This window comes from Apis laboriosa, unplaced genomic scaffold (assembly GCF_014066325.1).
Source record: "Apis laboriosa isolate Shangri-la unplaced genomic scaffold, ASM1406632v1 scaffold21_cov150, whole genome shotgun sequence".
NCBI lineage: Eukaryota > Metazoa > Arthropoda > Insecta > Hymenoptera > Apidae > Apis > Apis laboriosa.
The window spans coordinates 249,269-271,451 of record NW_025222365.1 but is presented as its reverse complement, the minus strand read 5'-3'; the positions used below and the strand labels follow the sequence as shown (position 1 = coordinate 271,451).

The following is a 22,183-nucleotide window of genomic DNA, read 5'->3' as shown; positions in this document are numbered from 1 at the left end:
GGAGGGGGGGGGGGGGGGGGGAGAGGGGGGGGGGGGGGGGGGGGGAGGGGGGGGGGGGGGGGGGGGGGGGGGGGGGGGGGGGGGGGGGGGGGGGGGGATCTTCAAATTGAACTGGCATGATGCATCGATTTTTCACGGCTCGTTAAGAGCACCAAAGGCTCATTAAGAAAAAAGAAAAGGTATTAAAAATCTAGGAACCGGAATAATAGCTCGTTTTTCCATTATACACCAGGAACGAGGAAGAAAAGCTAAAGATTTCCCGGATACTCCCGAAGGAACCACCACCACCACCATCACCACCACCCATTCAGCGACGCTTCGTTTCGGCTGAATCTCTCGATGTGGGATTCCGTCTTTCTATTCACCACCGAGTTTTCGTGCAGCTTGCCTTCTTTCTCTTCTCCTCGAATCGGCAATTTTTCTCCCGTCCAGACGACGACCAACGACTGCATAAGATAGGGATGAAAACGGACGAGGAAAAAGAAAAAGGGAGAGAGCAGCAGCATTTGGGGAAGAGAAGGAAGTAGAGGAGGAAGAGGAGGAAGAGGAGGTTACTCCTCCCGGGAACAAAAACCGCGTCGTCTCACTCGTGCTTTATGTGTTACGCCTTCGAGCCGCATTGTGAATCCTTATTTACGCGTTCCCGTTATCTTCAGTTGCGCCCGATTTTCCACGTTTCCCTTTTCTCTCCACGTTTTCGGGGAAGAGAACTTGGCCCCGGCAAAAAGGAAACGAAGAGGCGAGAGAGAAAGGTTCTCTCTCTCTCTCTCTCTCAGCTTATTTCTTTGCAAGTATCGCGCGCTGTATATCGCGCGTAGTCGAGTGTAAATTATTACGGGCCTGAGGGTGGTTTACTGCTAATTGGTTTGTTAACGTCGTGTTTACTCCTCTCGAGACGCCGATTTTTCTTCCTTTCCTCAGTGCCGTGCTCGCTTCGGTTTCAGGAGAGACCAGAGAAATTGCAACGTTCCGTCGTTACTTGGCCTTCTTTACTTGCCTCTTCCTCGAGAATCAAACGACTCTAGATCGGGTTTGGATGGGGTCGACTTCGTATAAAATAGCTTCGCCATTTCGGCCGTTTCAGTTATCTTCGCCTCGATGGTTATTTTTTTTTTTTTTTTTCAGTCTGTCAGAATGGGGCACTAATCTTCTCCTTGGAGAAAAAAAAGAAAAAAGAGAAAGAGAGAGCAAGAATACATTAAAAATCTAGAATTCAATCGTGATATTTAATCGTTTCTCGTGGACGGAGTATAAATGTACGTTGAATCACGCGAAGCGAGAAAGAAAAGATAATTTACTGCGTTTGTTTTTTCATTATTTATCGAAAAAAAATTCGAATATTTCGAATAAACGATGAGTTTATTGTTCGAAAAGGCACCAGAATTAACTTCTAGACATAATATTTTATAGGAAAGAATCCGTTCAAGGATATTTTCACGCGAGCAGTTGGAACAATGCCCTGATGTATCTCGACCCGAAATACAAAATTCGTCCCCGACTTACGCAACTCGATTATGCGAGAGTTAGCGAAACGCGCGCGTGGTGGTAGTAATAGCAGCAGCAGCAGCAGCAGCAGTAGTAGTAGTAGTAGGAACCATTACGAAACCGATCGACCGCCATCGACTTCGCGGCGCCACGCTTGGATTTCGAATGGGCAATCCCCTGCCGACCCACAAACCGTCCAGTCGCCAGGAATTTTTTAATTAGAGTCGATGGACAAAGGTTATATCTGCACCGTTGCGCGCCTCTCTCTTTCCATCTCTCGTAACAACCTTTTCACGGTTACGCACACCGTTGGAATCCACGCGTTCGCTCGTTTCGACAGTCGTTCCTAATTTTTCCCCTCCCCCCTCGTCGGTATTCAATTTTGAGCGAGTTATAACGAAACCAAAGAAATTCTCGCGGAACGATAATATCGCATGATTACGGAGGGGATGAGTATGACGCGGAATTTTTGAAATTGCGAAAATTTTCCCTTCTTTTTTATTCCAACTATGATGATAATAATATCTTTTAACTCACTTTTCTTCCCTTCGAATTAGGATCGTCCATCGATACGAAATTTCTTATTCCCTGGTAGACAATCAACTCTATCTAGTCTCTCGTGGCAGACACAGAAATCGTTTTATCGTCTCCAAAGATTTCGTCCGCAGATAACGCGGCAGTCTTAACCTCCTCCTCCTCCTCCGTTTTCGAATCTCTCGTTTAACCACCGCGTTTCTCGCGACTCCCTTTAAACGAGCCAGATTCGAATAAAGTTCCGTGCTCTCTGGAAACTCGAACCATTCTTCCTCCTCCTCCTCCTCCTCGATCGCTGGAGCGTGTCACACGCATAATCCAGAGAATTCGTAGAGTCGCGTACGGAGGAAACTCGAGGCGGATTAACCGGTGGACGAGTTTCGAAACCGAGGATAGGGGATATAAGTCCGGTACGAGGCGCCTTTTGGTACGACCTCCACGGTCCTTCTGCCTCCTCCTCCTCCTCCTCCACGACACGCGTTTCGACTCCATTTTCGGTTTATTGGACACACAGGGATCCTGTGATATCCCTTCTTCTGCTGTACACGCTTCTCCCAGTTTCTCTCTCGGCCCGGACGCGTTGGACCGAGTTTTAGAAACCAGTTTCTCAGCCTCCTCGACCGCTAACACCTCTTTTGGGATCCACTCGCGTGCAGAAACTGCTGCGGATCGTTATCGGAGAGGAAGAGGAGGAGGGGGAGAGGAGGGAGGGGGAGCTGGATGGAAGGAACGAAACCGGGCGTTGCTGGTTTCGCCTCGCGGAGGCGGCTCAGATAGGCGCGAATCGCTTTATTTCTTGTAATCAACGGAGGCCCTACGTGTCTCTCTCTCTCTCTCTCTGTCTCCTTCTCCCCCTGATAAACTGGAAAATTTAACGACGCGTTCGACGTGACGTTGAGAATCGAAAGAGGAGGAGGAAAGTTCCCAATCCCTCGGATGTTAGCGTTAATTTCGATGAATAAAAGGAAATACAAAACTTCTCTACGTATACTCGGCAAGTGTTCGAGTTATTAAGCGGTTGTAGAAAACTTTCGTTTCGTAAGAGTAGTTTGAATTAACTTCTGATTAGATATATATTTATCGAAAGATATATTTTATATTTATGCGGATCGAGCTATTACTACTCTCACGCTGACTCTCTCTGACCCTCTAAAGATATATGAAATATCAAAAAAAAAAAAAAGAAAAAAAATAGTCGTGCAAAATATTATACCAATAAGTAAACAGATTAACACTCTTATTGTCTCTTATCCCGACTCGATTTTTATCCGTGATCCGGTGTAATCGTGCAATTTTTACGTCTCTTTTTCCCTCGTTTATTTATCCGGGTATTAAATATCGAAAGATACGGGGAGAAGAGGTTTTATACTTATACACGGATAATAAATATCGAAGGCAAAAGGGTATCGAAAAGGGTGTGCGTATACACCCTGCAAGAAACAGGGGAGGGAAGCCTTGTATCGAGCAAACAGGGGGCCAACGTCTCCGGTATAATTATTTGTAAACCTCGCCATTATATTCCCCGAAATACTTGTGTTTCCCGGGGCGTATTTGCCTTGCCTTCGAACCGCTGTCGAGGAAAACCGAGGAGAAGAAGGGGTGGGGGCACGGTTTCTCGGTGCAGCCTCCGGAGGCAAATAAACCTCGTGTTGTGATTATCGACTGGGTTTCTCTCTCCCAAAGCTCGGTTTACTTTCGCCTCGCTCCACCCACCCCTTCTCGATTTTAGCCGCTCGGTTCCTCGGCGACAAGTCGAGTCAAGTCGGTCGAGTTGCACAAAGCGGTGTAACGATTCGCTCGTCGACGCCTTCCTCCTCGTGTCGTGTCCCTTTTTGGGGGAGGGAGGGTCCCCGATTCCTGAATCTGACACGTGAAATCGCACGGTTTCAAGCCGCGTGTGGCGTCGAGGGCACCGGCGACACTGTCAAAGGCAGCTCCGCAGTGACAAAGGGTGTGGACAGAACTTAACGAAACACATTCGTGGCAAAAGGCCCTCTCCTCTCCCTCCATTCCCTCTCTCCCTTCCATTTCTGCCTGTATATTTACGCACGCACGTCCCCTCGGCACATAAACTCTCCTCTCCTCTCCTCTCCTCTCCTCTCCTCGTATCCTTAGGGTTTTCCATCAGTATCCAGTGGATACTTTGGCTCTCGATGACTCGATGATAGGGAAGGGTTTGATGAAACACCTTTGACGAGGCCGAGTCGGAGGAAGGACGAATCTTTCACGGGATTATAATTTGAACATTGTTGGGAATACGCACGAGGGACACGCACACACGCACACACCTGGACCCCAACTATACTATTCCAGTAGAATAAACCGAAACTTGGACCGGTTTCCCTGCTCGTTTAGGATCGTTCGCACCTGATCGCTTTTCTAAGCTGTGAGAAAAGGGTATAATCTCTGTCCGTGGAAGGGGGGACGGGATTATCCTTCCTCGAATTTCGAGAGAATTAAGAGAATCGAGTTAATTTCCTCACAGTCGTTGGCACGCGATGCGAAATCAATTAAGCGATCGTTAAATTTATTGTCGTCTGAACGAATCCCTTCTCTTTATTTTTCCTCGTTTATCTTATCCCATAAAACCGAATCAAGAGCACACTTTACAAATAACTAATCGTGCAACGTTTCAATCGCACGCGACCAGCCAGTAGAAAGTCGTTTCCCTTGAATTTAAAATAGAATCGCGCGAGCGTGTCGCGCGTTTGATTCAGCCGATTGAAATTTGTTTGCTCGGCTAATATTATGCCGGATCGTTATCGTTCACGAGAGTTGTTTTCGAGTTGGCTTCGAGTCGGTTTATGAAATCGGTCGAGAACGATCCGCCTCCTCTCTCTCTCTCTCTCTCTCTCTCTCTCCGCTTTTGCCACCTATACGGCTGTTTACCTTCGAAGCTCCGTCTTTTAATTAGCGACTCCGGACACTCGACTCCGGAATTAGCATACAATTAAAGTCAGAATGCGTGTATGCGGCATCACACGTGGTGAATCACGATTCTCGATTCGATGCACGTAACGTTGACCGGTGTCAGCCTCACCGATTCTCTTCTTGCGATTCTCTTCTGCCAAAGTTTCTCTCTCTCTCTCTCTCTCTCTCTTTCTCTATTTCTAAGTTTTTTTTTATTTTCTCGTTTTTTCGCCTTCTCCATTCCGCATACTTATTGCCGCCTATTAATAGGAAGCTTGGAACCGAGCGGAAGAAACCGGTCTTCGCGTACGTTATCGGCGGCATTCCTCGGGATCACATCCACCTCCCGTCGTCCGTACCTCTCGAAAGTGTCGTCTAATTGCTCGACGCGTTGTAAAGCGGAAAGAGTAAATTGAGATTCGTTGTTAACAATTTTATTTTGTTTGGAAATGGAAGATAGCGCGGAAAATAGATTGCACTTAAAGCACACATTGTCGTGGACTGTGCAAATAATTAATCTTGATTGTGCGATGTTAGTATCGATGATGTAACGAATCGAGGTATATTTATAGACGGTATCGATTGACGATGATATTAAGCGCGTACACGTTGTTGCTGCGCGTTACGTTCCTTTTCAAATTTCCGAAATTCAGCCAAGAGATATTCCGACATCCGACGTTACACCGTTTATAGCACGACGCGAACGAGAGATCGTAAAATTAGTGAAACGTCAAGTCGAACGACGTGTATCTAATATCGTTTTAAACGGATCTATTTGGACGGAACAAGAAAAAGATCCGAACTTCGTAAACTTGATACATGAATTATAAAAACGTGTCGTTCATATTTAGCACGCAAATACATTTCGAGAATGTAATTGAAGATCGAACTTTGTTCTCAATTCTCAAGGTTGGTTAACTTTTCGAATAAATAGAGTTTTATATATACTCTCAAACGTTATTCGCGGGTCAAGTTCAACGCGTAACGATTACGTAATTTACGTTTGATCATTTTGATGTCTTTCTCACTCGACGAAATTAACGAATTCGGATTGACTCGAACCGGAGAGGTCAGGGTCTCGGTTCCGGTCCCGTTGGAGTCGCCCATATCGATCGATATTTTCCGACTACGTACGGCCACTCGTGCCACGTAGTAACGACCACTTTCCACGGTTCACACGGTGCGGCAAAAAAAAAAAAGAAAGAAAGAAAAAAGAAAGAGAGAACGGCAGAGGAGCGATAATCGGCGCCCGCCTGTTCGAACAGTTTCCACGGATCGGTCGGTTATGAGAGAAACTTGTAAAAGTGTGCGACACCTCGGACCGCCGGTGGTCATTGTGTCCGAGTTCCTTCGTACTTTCCATTATCGTCCGTTCGACTCATTAGCGCACACCTGCGAGAGAGCCGCTTTGGAAAAAATTCTCTCCAACCCGTTGGTTACTCGCCTCTTCTCGTTTTATGTACCCATCAGGGGAGAGAGAAAGACAGAGAGAAAGAGAAGAAGAGCGTGTTGGGGACGGGTGCTTGGCGGAGGAAATTGAGGCAGCTGCAACCTCCTTACGTAGGACGCTCACGTTCCTGCGTAAGTAATTCGTGAAGCGAATCCCGCCTCTCCCGTCTCATCTCTTCGGTCACAACACGAGGACAATCCAAACGCCGCGATGACTCTTCGAGCCTCGCGCGATCGGTCTCCTTTGTAACTTTGTGAAACGCTTTGCTATTCGATTACCGATGCGGATCGAGTCTTTTTTTTCGCGGCGTGGAGAAATTCCAACTCGATCCTTCGAAGGGGAACGTTTATCGTATGCGTCCAGAATGTTGGAACGCTTACGTTGCCGTCTCTTTGTGGGTGTAATCGTGCTGCTCCTCGTCCGTAATAATTATTTTTACATCTGACACGTTTCATTCGAAATATGTATTTCGTCGATATCTGTAGATAATCGATGTACAACCGGCTCGCAATTGGCCGACACGAACTCCCTGTTATTATCGCGTTCCTTGGAATGATTCCTCTTTTGTCAATCGCTTACGTTGCGTCACGGATATCGATGATACGATAACGCGTCACGTACAGACACGCCATCGTTTCTTCACTGTCGATTTCGTACGACTCGATGATATTATCGATCCGTGTTAAACCGACAAGTTTACTTTCTAAGATTATTTAAAGAAAGGAGGAAAAGGAAATCATCGTAAGAAATCATGGCAATGGTTACGTAACTGAAAAGAGTATCGAGAATAATAAAGGGAACACATAATTTTTCTCGAAAGGGAATTGTATCATTTGGGTAAGTTACCTCGTGAGAAGAATTCGACGAGAGTGGATAAGTGGGATGACATTGAGGACAGAAACAGAAGAGCATCTGAGTCAGGAGGCTCTCTTATCGCGGCGAACTAACTGCGCAAAAATGCCTCGAGTGAAAAACATCGTTAATGCGACGATCAGGCGGTAGCAAACTCTCTCTCTCTCTCTCTCTCTCTCTCCCCTCTCCCCCTGCCGCGCGCGCGCCTATTTTTCACGATGATGATTTCTACGCGAACATTCGTCCCCACTCTTCCTCCCCCCTCCTTTTCCTTTCCTCTTTCGAATCTTTTTTTTTCTATTTCGTTGATCTTCAACCTTCCTTTTTAAATATTAAAAAAAAAAAAAAAAAAAAAAGAAGAAAAAAAACGCGGAGGCGCCTTAGAAACTGCGTAAACAGTACGTTTATCGACTATAAACACACGACGGGTGTGTGTGCGCGTCCGTGTACGCAGGTGTGTTGGGTCACGTGAGCCGGATAGTCGCGTGTCGGTATTCTCGCGCGATACTGATAATACTTCGTCCACGCTGCGAGTGTGGCGGAGGTTGGTTACGTTGGAATGAAGTGCACGACGCAAATAAAACACGTACACAATGTTGCACGGTGTGATGTAACAAGTGAAAACGATAAAAAACAGCGAAACGAAATAGAAGCCGATTAACGCGATCTGCGCTGTTTAACGATTATAAACACTTATTTTCTTCTTCTTCTTTTTCTTCTTCTTCTTCTTCTTTTTCTCCGCGACAGTCGGGGGAAAAACGAAATGTTAAACGTTAGATCATTCAGGAAGTTGCGCGAATGAGTTACAATGTTTTGTCTTAATTGAAATAGCGCCTACAAGCTTGAATGATTTATTCCCGTTATTTAATTCAAGGACTGTCGGATTCCGCTTCGAAGCGAAGTAAATCGTGGTTTTTTTTTTCTTCTCCTTTTTTTTTTTTTTTTTTTTTTTAAGTCGACATTTTGATCCGATGTATAAGCGGTTAAGTATTTTTTAGAAATGGACAGAAGGATTATTTTCTTAGGCAGATTAGCACTTGGATCGAAGTTTGTTTTTTTGCGATAAATTTTTTCCTCCTCTCGCTATTCCAAACGAGATAAAGCGTAATCTAAAGATTCGTCGCTAAACGGACTGCAAAATATAACTTTTAACGTAACGTAACTTCGTAATGTAAATGGATAATAACAAAGGTACGCGCGAGAAGATCGAACAAATCTTGCAAAGTTAAAATATCAAGGTATAGCTCTCTTAACTTTTCGTGTAGCTTTCGTTAATAGAGATTTCACGGCTTCTCTCTGTTTCGACGCTAATAGCAGCGAGTCGAATTTCGAAAAACCGCCGAAAGCGACACGATAGGCAAATAGGCTGATTGAAATTCCAAGGATAGGCTGTGTGGAGCGGCCTTCGAAAGCTTAACAAGCTGTGGCTGCAGCCCGGATACGTGTAACGCGTCCTTGCAGTGGCGCACCGGGTTCGCAAATCACTTTGCAAGACGCGTACGCGTCCTTGGTCTGTTCCTCTCACGGACTCGTACCGAGCCCACCTGGCGTCGTCGTTGCCCGTGCAGAATTTTCAGATCCCTTCGTCTTCTCTTCCCTGGAAAATTACTTTTCTCCGTTTCTCGAAATTTCATCCAATTGAATTATGAATATTGCTTTTTCAATTGTTTCCAACTTTCGAAGAGAGGATCGATTTTTAAAAATACGCGAATCGAGATACTCTCGCGTGTCATGTTTCTAGACGACAGGTGAACAAACATCGTTCGAGCGTGATTAACATGTTGAATGTCAGCCGGGGTTACAGGTGGGCCGGCAATTGAATTTTCATTCATGCCAGATGGCTCTCCCATCGGTAACCGCGATCAAATTGATTGATTTTTGATTTATCGCGTAATTTTTATTTTTGAATTAAAATTTCGATAGATGAATGATGAGCATGTTATAAATCGATGTACATCGTTTGAAAGATAAATTAGCTCTTTATCTAAGAAAAGAAATTAGGTGTGTGCTTTTATGAAGAGTGTTCTCTCTACCTCGTTCGCTAGCATGCGTTATACGTGTTCTTTTTACTTGATTGTTTATTAATTTTCATGAATTTTTTTCTCTTTTTCATCCATCAAGAACGATACACGGACAATTCAAAGAGCTATTAACGCGCATTATACTTTTACCTCTTTTTATCTCTTCCGTAAAAACGAACGTTTTAAAAAACAATTCTAATTTCTTTTTTTCTTATTTCTTTTTTTAACAAGATGTATATATATATATATATATTGCATTTTATCACGTTAAAATAAGAACCAATATTCCGATGCTGCATGCAAGACGTGTCGTCACGGTTATATTTCACGCTTCTCAGGCTCAATTTCCACAAACGTTTTACAACTGTCTGAAAGCCGCCGACAAAATTACAAGGAACAGTTAGCGCGTTTCGACGAAGCCGGCGTCTGATTAACCGACTCCTCGCGATAAATTACGAGAGAGGAACACCCCGTTTGACAGATAGATAAAACCATGAACTCGCGCAATGTCACGATTCTATGTACTCTAATGGCGTTTACGGAGGATTATCTCTTTTCCCAGCCGTCATTCATACCTCGTGGAATGGAACGATGAGGTGCCTGCTGCCGCCGATTGTGAAACGCTTCCTAGAAATACAAACCGATTCGTACGAGTAACGTGCACGACTGATCCGTATTATCACCGTACCGGTGTCGAATTGCAAAAACTGATTCATTCGAGCGCGTATTCGCGTAACGCGTGTCTCGTGTTACGAGATCGTGGGTCGAGATGGCGTCGATCGAAGAGGAAGGGTTATTTGCGTACAAGACGTTCCGCGCGTATAATCTCTAAAGACGACTCGATTCGAAGACGCGAAAATTTAATTCAAACTGAACCAAATATTCGGAATTTTGTTTCGAACGAACACGGAAAATATGCAACGAAGAAGGAAGGACTCGTTTCGAAGAGTGTCAAGGAAAAATCTTTCCACCGACGACGATAAGATAATACTAAGATAATACTTACGCCGTAATAATTTGCAATTAAGAACTTTAAGAATTTTATCATCACGCAATTATTAATGTTCCAAGGATCGACGGATTATAAATAAATGATACGTACGTGGTCGTTCCCAAGATCGCGATCGTATCGTCGTTTTCTCGAAGCGATCATCCATGAATCCGCAGATTCTCGCGGACATGCTTATTTTTCTCTCGAAGAAGAAGATTGCTAATTATCCAATTAGAATTTCAAATTCGAGCGATACCGCTTCGAGTATCGTCCAATCCGATTTACCGTATATATACCAACCTTTCTCGGTTTTTCCGTTCGATGCTATTTTAAAAGAGATCATCTGTGTTGTTTTACTTCATGTTTTCGCCAACGCAGCGCGCGTTTTCCACGCCCACGCGACCGGCCGACGAAAAATATAAAAATGGCACGATCCGATCCGAGGAAAACTCTTTCGATTTCCTTTTTCCAAAAATTCTTCGTTTCTTCGATTCGGAAGTGACGCGCACGGCCTTAACGAAAGCGCGTCAAGGTTAGGTAATGATTTTCCTCTGGCGATAGGGAACGAGCGGTGTGCGCCCCGCGCTTCTGTCCAATCCGTTTTCGCGATAATATGCACGGCCGGTTTTGGAAACCGGTTTCTCTTCCCTCGAATAAATTGAACCGATCCTTTTTTTTCTTTCTTTTTTTTTTCTTTCTTTTTTGCAAACCATCCTCACGTATATGCATATGTATACGAGGCCAGAGATTTTTTAATGGATCGTGAGCAATTTTTTTTTTTTCTTTTTTGGGAATCGGCCTCTTCTTTCGCAAGAATTATTATGCCCCGTGATTGGCGATTAAAGGAGAAAGTAGCGGAGACAATGTGGGGATCGCGACTGGAGATATCGGCATATGCATATAAATTCTAGCAAAGAAATTTCGAAATTAATTAGAATATGTCACGTTTCTTTTACGATCTTCCTCGATTATTAATTTTGATTTCGAAACTGTGACTCTTCGACGATACTTTTCCATTCCCTCTCCTCCCAAATGTCAGCATTTCGATGCTTCTTTGTTTATCAATTATTATTCCCTCGGTCAAAAATGTTACGCAAGAATTCTATAAAAAAAAAAAAAAAAAAAAAAATAATACCAAGCTTCTTTGACGTTGTTCCACGTATGCAAATTGTCCATAATTTTGAAAGTTAATCACGACGAGAGGTCTCATAGAGGAGCAAGGCAAGTTTTCAATATTCGACATGAGCTCGAAAATTACGCATCGAGGATAATTTGATCGTGTTAATTTCGTGGGAAACGAGCGCCTGGATTCGCGAAATAATCACTCTATCGATTAACGTTTCTCGCCGAAGATTGCGCAACCCGTGCGTTTGTTAGTCATCGAACAGGGGACGGAGAGGTGGGAGGCGAGAGAGACGCGTAAGTGGCGGTGATTGAAAATAACCGGTCGCTTTTGTCGGTTCTCGCATCACGTAAATTAACGACAGAATCGAGACACGGCCGCCCCCTATTTGTTGCGCAGAGATGGGCGCTTAGCCTTTTGCAATTGGACGTAAATATTGGTTTTCGAGCAACGATTATGCTTCGAGCTTCGTTACGCTCTGCTTGTATGCAAATCCCGCGAACCACAACCTTTTTTGGAACGGTGAATTCGATGTGGCGTGTTCTCTCTCTCTCTCTCTCGAGACGTGTTCTGGTTACCTCGTTGAAGTTAACTTAACGCTAGAATTATAATGCGTGTACGATTAAAACAGGATTATAACCGAGAAAAGATATTAATTTTGTTAAAAGTATCTACACGTTTTTGCGTGAAAATGATAAATTTGAGACTCGTTCCCTATATCTTTGGCGATTTTTCATGTTTTAAATCGAGACAAGCATTATGGATCTATTTTCGTGATATAATTCCTCCATAATTCATACGTATGGATATCCTATTATCTACGATATTTATCTAAAGTTTTTAGATTATTCTTAAAAAAAAAAAAAAAAAAAAATAAAAAGGTGAATAAATATATAGATAAGAACACGTAGTAAAGCGATTCGCAAGCAAATCTTATTCATGTAAATTGCATTCTCTCTAGATAAAATTTAATACACATGCAAGCGCACCTCGTCTCCCACAATTCTTCCATTTGTTTTTTCATCCTTTCCTTCTTTCTTCTTTTATAATTAATCCGCGAGAACGCTAGCTTATCTTGGATCGCCCTTGCCAACTTCAAGGCGGCGGTTATATTTTTCTTCCGTAGCACCGTTTCCACGGTTCGGAGAATTCGGTCAATGCACGCCCTACGTCGCCTCTCTCGAAGGCGGTCGCGAGGAATGCACCGTCGGTCGCAACGTTGCATAATGCAACGTCGCAATGATATATCCCTCCCCTCCCCTCTTTCTCTCTCTACATCGTGCGCAGCATGCGCGATGCGCGCGAGGATAACGACGGTATATTTTTCGGTGGACGTTGCCAAAAAGCAAGGGAGAGCGTGTTGTGTACTTGGGCCGGCGATAGAGGGACTCGAAGTCTCTCGAGGCCAAGGTTAAGGTCGGACTCCCACCGTGCACAGCTCTGCGCGCCCGACTTCCCGTGCGCCGCCCGTGCTTCGTTTGTTTCGCCTCGTCTTTCCTCCTATTCCGACGTAACTTCCTTTCACCGGCCGCCACCGCGATTTTTCTCTATCCGGCCTGGACGGGGACGAGAAGCAACAACTTGTACACGTCTCTCTCCATTCGTACGATAGATGCTTGTAATAAATGGGAATTTAAAAGCGAATCGAAAACGATGGACGTTTCGGATGGAATTCAGAGGGCGAAATTTAATTTTGGAATGAATATATACAATATTTGGAAAAATTGGAGATTGTTGGAGAATCGAAAGTTTTTTTGAGAGCGAGATCGCTAGTGCCAGGCGATAGAGAGGACACGTCTCATTAGTATTCGCGAATATGTTAAGTCGACATTGGATTCGTGTAAACGAAGTTCGTACTTTCCTGATGCGTATTTTCTTCGAGCGCCGTGCAACGCTCGGAAACCTAAATGGCTACCGAGAAGTTACATCATTTGGTGAAAGCGATTACGTAGAATACGATAAAAAGCAGTCAATGAGAAGTAATTAAAATATATTTTCTAGTAGCCGCCATCCTTCCAATCTTCGAATCTTTACTCTCTCGACAATTCCAACATTCTTCTAATAATATTCCCTAGACTAGACACCAAGATCCAAGTCCAAGGAAATCGAACTTCGTACGGATGGAAACGCGCTCTGCCTATCACCATTCCTCTCTCTCTCTCTCTCTCTCTCTCTCTCTCTTCTCCAAATTTCCCGAATTTCCTTCCCATTGATTTCATTTTCGAAGTAACGAAACTTGGCCCGGCGCGCAATCACCTCCAGGAAGGAGGGGAGGGGGGGCTCCATTGTGGAATTCCAAGCCCCGGACAAGAGAAGTTTACTCCTTTATACGGCGGTAGGTTTCGACGTCAGTCGCCAGGCAATGGAATCAGACGCGAGGGTCAGTCGAGCGTGAAACGCAGATACGTGCTCTGGCAAAACACGCGGCCTCTCTTGTGCTCCTCGCGCGTGTCGAATCCACAATTCGGTATCCGTGGAGCCGGAGGCGCGGTATATAGACGGTTCGAAAATTATCTGGCCGACCGATTTCCAGCCCGCTTTTCCCTCTCTGCCGCAGCTTTTTACGCGTCGATCGGTCGCGCGAGGGTTGCTGTGCTCGCTTCAAATTTTTCCTTCCATTCGGCCGGGTTTATGCTCTCTCTCTCCTTCTCTCTCTTTTAAACACGCGTGCGTTGTACACACACACACATACATAGAGATAGAGCAACGACGGTACGTGTCCTCCGCGAGCTCGTTTTCATCGGCTTGCGAGGATAAACGTACGAGCTCAAAAACCGACCGACCCCTCGCGTTACACGACACACCGAGGGTTATCAAGCGAAGGGAGGAAACCCGGGAATTATTATGTATCACGAGAGACGCGCGGGAACCCTGATTTTTTTTTTTTTTTTTCTCTCCTCCTCCTCCCGTCAAGGATTTTAAAGGGATCATCCTCGCATCCGGGAGGAACTTTTTTTACGCGATGTGAATTTTTTTTTGCGGGGGAAGGGATATCATTTCTTTGCCAGAATTGGCGTATTATTGTTACGCGAAATTATATTATCGAGACGAAAGTATTATTATTCGAAAGGGAAGCGTGCCTTCTTCCATTGTTTTATGTGAATGAATTGTCCGTGACTGAAAATTTTCTACGGATTTCATTGTTCGTATCTTGGGGAATTTTGGTTCGATGATCGAGTAACGGGATAACAGGTGAAAGGAGGATAAGTAAAATTGGAATGGAATTAGATTGAGCTAACATTGGCACGTTTTTGTTGCAGGCAAAGCTGCGGCGCGAATGGAATCTTCTCTCGTCGCCTGGACTTCAGCGCCTTCAACAGCCTGCCGCGCACTAAACTCAACTCGTATCACATAAAGGTAAGCGAACGGATTCTGTGCGAGATGTATAAGAGGGATATGTTCTCCATTTCGAGAATGCACGTGTTTAAGACTCGGGGAAAGTTTGAAAATAGAAACAACCTCGCTAGAGAAGGCGAAGAGAGGAAAGGATTCCTTAAAGCGGAAGGTGCGCGCGATAGATAGAGCAAGGTCACGGTGGGTGCTTGGCATATCCCCTTTGCTTCGAGCCTCTCTAAGAAAATCCTCATTTCTCTCCTTTTTTATTCGTGTAGAGCGAGGGTGAATGATTAATGAATAATTATGATTAATTAGGATATACTTCTTCCCTCGATCCAAATTTCTCCCTCAGATCTCCCTCAAATATTCATTTAAAATATATATTCGAAATATTTCTTCTTAATATTTAGTTATCGTACGAATCAAAAAAAATGGGAAAATTAATATTTTCGCGATAAATCGGCGTCCAATTTCGATCCTCCTCCCCGCAATTTGTTTATTCGACGCAACTTGTATCGCGCTGTTGGAACTCGCACGCAACTCGGATCATTCCGCCCTTGTTGTTGATAACGCCATATGCGTCACGTATCAGTCAGCCAGCCCTCCCCTCATCTCGCGCGAAATATTCTCTCACGCGAGCTTCGTTTCGCTTTCCACACCCCCTCCCATTACGAATCCTTTGGCTCGCCGTTACGTTAGCTCGTAACACTGTCGTCCTACCCCAAATACGCGAGGGAAAATCAATACGGCGGTTTCGTGCATTCGCGCCATACACGCACACCACCCTCCTCTCCCCTCTCCTCGCGTGCATGCTCGCGTGTTTCGTTTATTACGGCGGTATCTTCGCGTGTGCACACGCGAGATACGCTCGAGGGAGGGAGAGAGTCGTAGAATTCTCTCTCCTCCTCCTCCTCCTCGTCGTCGAAGGCCTCCATCGATCCTTTTAATCGCCCCTCGGGCGACGGTGTTGGGATAATACCGCGTTGCGGTAGGTCGATCGATGAACGAGATACGGCGCAAAATAACGTTTCGGAAAGAATTTACGATGATTCACTCCGGGATCTCTTCCGTTTTCGATCGATACGCCAAGGGTGTCTCTCGTAAAAGCCACGAATTAATTTGATTAATTTTCCAATCGATCGGTCGATCGATCGAGTGAAAATTCAAATTAAGCGCCATCGTTATCACTTTTCTTTTTCTCTCTCAATAATAATATGTGTATCCCGTTTAAAATTAAAAAACGAGAACGCGGTAACGATACCGTCGACAGAACGGTACTACCCAGAAACTACTCGCGTTTCCGCGCCGTTTCGAACGCATCGTGGCGAATCGATTAAACGGATTACAAATAGATTAAATGACACGGTTACACGGTGGTGTAAATTCGACGGCCGATAAAACTGGGGAGGCGGATGAAATTAATACGCGCCGGCGAGGAGGATTAATACCCGGTAATCGTCGAACGCGTGATTTATGTGGCGGAAAAACGGGCCCGGTCCAAAGGTATTTCGCGCTTGTTAGAGACCACCCCGTTGCGTGTCCCTATGCTTAATAGCCGGCCGCGCGTTGCCTCCTAACTTTCAAATTACCCACCATTTCGAGACCTCTTTCGTACGTTTGAAAAAAGAAGGAAAGAAAGGAAAGAGGAAAGGAGAGAAGGAACGAGCTAGCAAAATAGCCGGGTGCGTTCGTCTTCCCCTCCCGTAAGTGGCGGCGAAACGAGCAACCATAACGGGGCACGTTATATACATATATACACATTCACCCTTCTCGTGTTTTCGTTAGCCCAGGACCTGTGTGCGCTCCACCGAGGGTTACCGCCGAAAAACATCATCGACGTCGAGGAGAGAAAGGGTTAATTTGTGACTCGTCTACCCGTCGTTAGCATCCACGGTTTGAAAATTCCTGAATATTGTTGAGAATAGGGCAGTCCATGAACCGTGAGAGAAAGGGAGAGAAGGGAGGAGGGAGCGTTGTACGTATACTCTTTTGCGTCTGGCTTTTTCGCCATAACAACCTTTCATCGCTCAACGCTACGTTTCTCTCTCTCTCTCTCTCTCTCTCTCTCTCGAGGAAGGTAGCCCATAAAAGACTCTCCCCTCCCCGGTTTCGCCTCACCATCGTCCACCGCGGCCCCGTTATTTATTCCTTTTGCGAACGCAGGAAAAGGCGCGCACGCTTTATTAGAGGCAACAATGGACACACGGTGCAGCGCGAGTTTACAGCGCGCGGGATTCCTTTCATACGCGCGAGCAGGGATTTCCCGCGTGAAAAGCTCGGTTTCAGCGTTTTAAGCGCTCGGTCGGTCGCCGCCGCGAGAATAAAAGCGAGTTTCCATGCGGCGAGTTCCCATCACGGCGTTCCTTCTCGCGGCCTATCGCGCGATAAGCCCCTCTTTTTCTTTCGAACCCGCTCGTATTCTCGAATTCGTCTCTTGCTTTCCGCGTTGCTTGCGCCGTGTCGAGGGAAGGGAAAATGGAGGCGATTTTCTTTCTTTCTCCCTCGCGATACACGAGTCTCGCGTATGCAGCGAGTCATCATCATCCCGATCGGGCGAAAAGAGGGGAAAGAATCTCGTTCCTCGAACGAGCACCACCACCCTCTGTTTCAGCTCGTGTCCTCCCTTGGCAACGTGTCGTCCACCTAACAACGCGAGTTTTTACCGATCCGATCCGATTCCACTCGACTCGATCCGAGTACGTTCGATGGTGGAACGTTCACGTTTGTTATTCCAGTTGATTGGAAGTCGCTTCTTGGATCGTTTGGGTAAATTCTAGGAAGAGATTCCTATCCGATTTTAAGGTTTATCTTGTATCGTGCGAGAAGAATATAACTCGAAGAGAAAAAAACATATCGAAGGTTTCCTCTCGTATCGTAAAAATTGAATCGAACTCGCGAGTATCGCGAAATTTGGAGAAACGAACGGAAAATCGAAGTGAAGGTGGAAATGAGGATATAGCGTGGCGGGGTGCAGTTTACTAGTTTGCTGCACTTTTAGATCGGGGTGTGGCTTTCTCCTCCTCTTTCTTCTCTTCTCTTCTCCTCTCCTCTCTTCTCCTCTCCTCTCTTCTCTTTCGATCTACAAATACACAAATTCATCCGTCCGCGATTCCGGATATTTCGCAACCATCTTCACGCAGCTTTTTCCTCCTTAACCCGGCTTCCTTGATTTTCGTGTAAACATTTGGATTTCGCGCAACGAAGCGGAATTCCATTCCGATCGTGTTCGACGATTAAGTTAATTAAGTGCAATGATCGTCGTGTCGTTGGAATATGATGCTATTCTCTACGAGGAACGCGGAAACCTTTAAGCAATGCTCGAGAAGAATTCAATGCATAAATGCATTACGAAAAAATGGAAAGAAAATACTATTACTGTTATTATACTTCAGAAAGGCGGAAGACGAAGAGAAATTCGATCGAATATCTCGCTTTATATACATTTTTACCATACCATATCATAAATTGGCTCTCTCCTCGCTACTTTTCGCGAGTTCTGCACGCGAAATATTTTGTTGGAAGGTAGAAGCGTTCTCGAGGAGGAGGAGGAGCAGCAGCAGCAGCAGCGACTGCTAGAGTTCCCTTCTGAATGGCACTCGTGACCGGGAGAGCGGAGATTAATTAAAAGGACGACGTCGAAAACCTTTTGCCCGCGGTTTAACCGCTTCCCGAGCATCTCTCTCTCTCTCTCTCTCTCGTCCCTTCTCCACCTCTCCGCCGACTCTTCTCGTCCAACTTTTCCGCGGACGTCGATGGACATTGATTCCCGATGAGCTGACGCTGATGTACGACAGCGAGCTCAACCGGTCGGAGCTAATAGGAAACGCCAGCTGGGAGAATTGTGCGGTGGATATCGATGTCACCGATGATTCTTGCCTCGTCTCGTTCCTATATGCCTATATGCGAGCCTCTCCTCGGAGTACAGGCGAGTATAAGGAGAGATATCTGGATGGGGTATCTCGACATTTTCCTTCTTGCCACGGAGGAAATCGATTCCACGGGTGGCGGCTAATCGCCGTTTCGAGTTTCCCTGCGATTTCGCCCTTTTCTCGAACGAGTCCGCCGTTCGATCGCTCGATTGCTGGTCGTTATTCGCTTCGTTCGTCGTTGATCAGAGATAAACGATCGTGAATGAAAGGAGATTTATAAAATCTAGGGTTAAAAGAAATTTCAAAGTTTCGGTTTAATAAAAATAGTTTTGCTCGAAAAATAGTGGAGGAAACGAAATTTTTTTGACAACGACAACAGACACTTTGTAATAACTTTGTAATAAGAAAGCGTATATCCCGGAATTGAATTCGTCGAACGAGGATAATTATATTATACGGCTTATCTTGCAGGATTAAACTGTATATCGGTCTGTGCATCTCTGGGCGGGGGCGTGCCAGCGCTCTCCAAGTCGGCGAATTTCCCCGTGCTCGTTGCAAGAACCCGTGTGCTATATCCCGCTGGTGGTGCGGATAGTTTCTAAGTAATATAATCCTGTCGGCGTTGATTAAATTCGGGGGCGGAGCGGGAAACGATGGACGCGCGCCGCGGAAGTTTGGTCTCGATTGAACCTCTCGCCGAGGACTTTCGTGGCTCTCTTTCCTAATTTCGTTACACGTCCCGACGATACGCGTGTTCCTCCGACTTGGAGGATCCAATTCTAAATTTCTCCGCCCGTCTCCTTGCCTCCTAACAACCCCTTCGAGACTTATCCTTAAAGCAACGGTGCAAGTCTTCAACGGGTTTCGAGCTTTCAATTCTATCCTCCGGATTCGTGGGTCAAGCAAGTTGATCTTTCGATTGAATCGGTAGGGTTTTGTTAATGAAACGTTGTTGTTGTTACGCGTTGGCAATTTCGAATACGTTGGAATACGAGCGTTTGCCGCGAGGAACGTCGTTATTCGAGGGTGCAGCATTCTCTCTCTCTTTTTCTCTCTCTCTCTCTTGTTCTCTCTCCTCGTTCCTTTTCTTTCTTTTCTCCTTTTCGCTCCCTGATGGGCACATTTTGTGCGTTAACCCTCGTTCCAGGCCCGTCGCGCACAATAGAGCTTTGCATTAAAGGTCATTAGCTTAAACGTTCGCCTTCCTGTTGCGCAACCGCGCGCGCAATTCTCCAGCCCGCGAGCGAACGAGCGAGTATTTCAGACAGGAATAATTGTGCCGATGATTTTTTTACAAGTTCTGTCTCCCCTCTCCCTCTTTTTTCTTTCCCCTCCTCGTGCCATCTTTGTCCCTTTCTCGTCGTACGAATTTCTATCGTTAGATAGTTCCCAAACTTTAATGAGAAGAAGAAGAAGAAGAAGAAGAAGAAGGAGAAGAAGAAGGAGGAACGAGAGGAAAGACACGGTTCTCGAAGGGGTGGGAAGGAAGGCCGTGCGCGAGGGCCGGACGGACTATTCTTGAAATTTCTCCCCGAACTGGGATAAGTCTCTCTCTCTCTTGGCTCCCTTGAGACCGAGACCTACCTCAACCGGATCGATGCAAGATGGCCCGTGTGCTTTTCTCGTCTCCCACGTCACGCACACGACTATTTTTGGCCCTGAACTTGATGTACGTAAACGTGATGGTTGTTCTCTTTGCGTGGTCGAGCCAAAAAGGGAGGGAGAAAAGAAAAAAAAAAAAAAAGAAAGGACGGACGAAGTAATCGATTGATCTAACTTTTTTTTAATTAAATGGCGCAGCTAAGAAGATTTTGATATTTTTCTTCGAATAATTTGAATAATAATACTCGTAAAAATTGTCTTGTAATATTATCATATTATTGCTTCGATGATATTAAATAATCTTTTGGAATCGGGACGAATGACGATCCCCGATATATTTTAAATACCGCGACATTCTCTTTCTCTCTCTCGTAACTGATTCTGCCAATAATCAAAAGAGGAATGACGAGAACGGCAGATGCAGCGCTTTCTCCTCGTCTTTCTTCTTCTCATCGTCATCATCGTCATTATCATCATCATCATCATCATCATCATCGTGATGCAGACGAGCCGAGACTGACCTTTCATCCTCCCTCGGAATTGCGAACGATAATTCGAAACTATTTTCTCCTTCCTTTTCTCGCTCGCCGTTAATCTCGAACGAGTGGAAATATCTCCCGATGATGCATCGTGCTCTCCACACGTTTTTAAATTACCATAACTGTATCTCGTTCTCCTTTCCACCAGTTTTTCACTGTCGAAAATTCGAGACAAACGCTGGATCGAAATATTTAATGAAAAGGATCGAGCGATCTATCCGCGGTTGCCGCGCGACCCATCGATACCCCACCGTTGTTTCCTCCGGGATTCTCGTCTCTTCTCTTCGAACAAAAAACAACGGAAGGAGAGACGATGATGGCCAAAAGAAAGAGAGAGGGCCACGTTATAATCGATAAATGTCGTTCTTCCTGCAGTTCAGGGTAAAAAGAGAGAGAGAGAGAGAGAGAGAAAGTTGGAGAGCGAAAAGGCAGCTGAACAATTAACGATACGCTGGACGAAAATAATGGATGCTCGCCGCTTCCGTTTACGTGTATTCGGCCATTACATCGGTCGAAATGCGCTTTTTTACGAGGTTCCCCTGAGCTCGACCGGCTTTCTTCTCACTCCTTAAACGGAAAATCGTCCCTTTCTCTCGGTCCCGTGACGAGTATCGTCGAGCTCTCTTCATTAAAATGTTCTCTCGTGTTCTTGACGATGATGGATCCATTTCTGAGGCGCTCGGCCTCAGAATGAAAGAATTCCCAGCCATCGTTTAATTACACGATTATATTGATGTCGATTTTCTCGTCTTGCGAATAGAATCGAAACGAGAACTGATAAGATAATAGTTAATCGTTGCATTGAATTGCAGTAAAAAAAAGGGGAGGGGAAGGAAATCGGTGTGAAAAAACATGTAGTATCACAACGATTGATAATATTAATTTTCAACCTGAAAATTGGAAAACAATGAAAAAATTCTTCGAAAGGAAAAAAGAAAAAACTTGAGGTAATTATATCACGCTTCGGTTCGTTTTCTCGTCGAACGACGTAATCATTTTGCGCTAGGTTCTCTCCGGTCTCGTGACACTCGATACATTGTTCGGTCACACAATCCTACCTGTTAGGCTGACACACACCGGATATTATAAAACTCGCGAGACGCATTCCCCGCGCGCTCTGTCTCCGAGCGGTTTCGCTTTTAATGGCTTCTTGGATTGCACTCTGCCCTATTTTTTTTTTTTTTTTTTTCCTCTCAAGAAATCGAACGATATATTCGTTGCAGCCGGTGGTGTGGTGGTGGTGGTGGTGGTGGTGGTAATGGATCTCGACGGATATATCTCGCATTACACCAATTATCGAATTATCTTTGCCTCTTTCCTCGAATTTCAAAAAGCAAAATCACTCGCTCGGATGAGAAACAACGATCGAACCGTGTGAACGGGAACTCGTTCACGGAATTGCTAAACCACCGCGTTACAAAATCGAGGTTTAATGGAATCGTTTGCACATTCCTCGAGTCTAAAAAAAAAA

The 22,183-nt window shown here is 45.2% G+C and overlaps 1 protein-coding gene across 1 annotated transcript in view; it reads left to right on the top strand.

Moving 5' to 3' along the window:
• LOC122713040 (headcase protein) overlaps window positions 1–22,183 on the top strand; it is a 143,414-nt gene that overhangs the window by 13,475 nt on the left and 107,756 nt on the right. Inside the window, exon 2 of the mRNA XM_043933171.1 lies at window positions 14,627–14,723. Coding sequence (XP_043789106.1) covers window positions 14,627–14,723 — 97 coding nt within the window. The remainder of the gene's footprint in view (window positions 1–14,626; window positions 14,724–22,183) is intronic.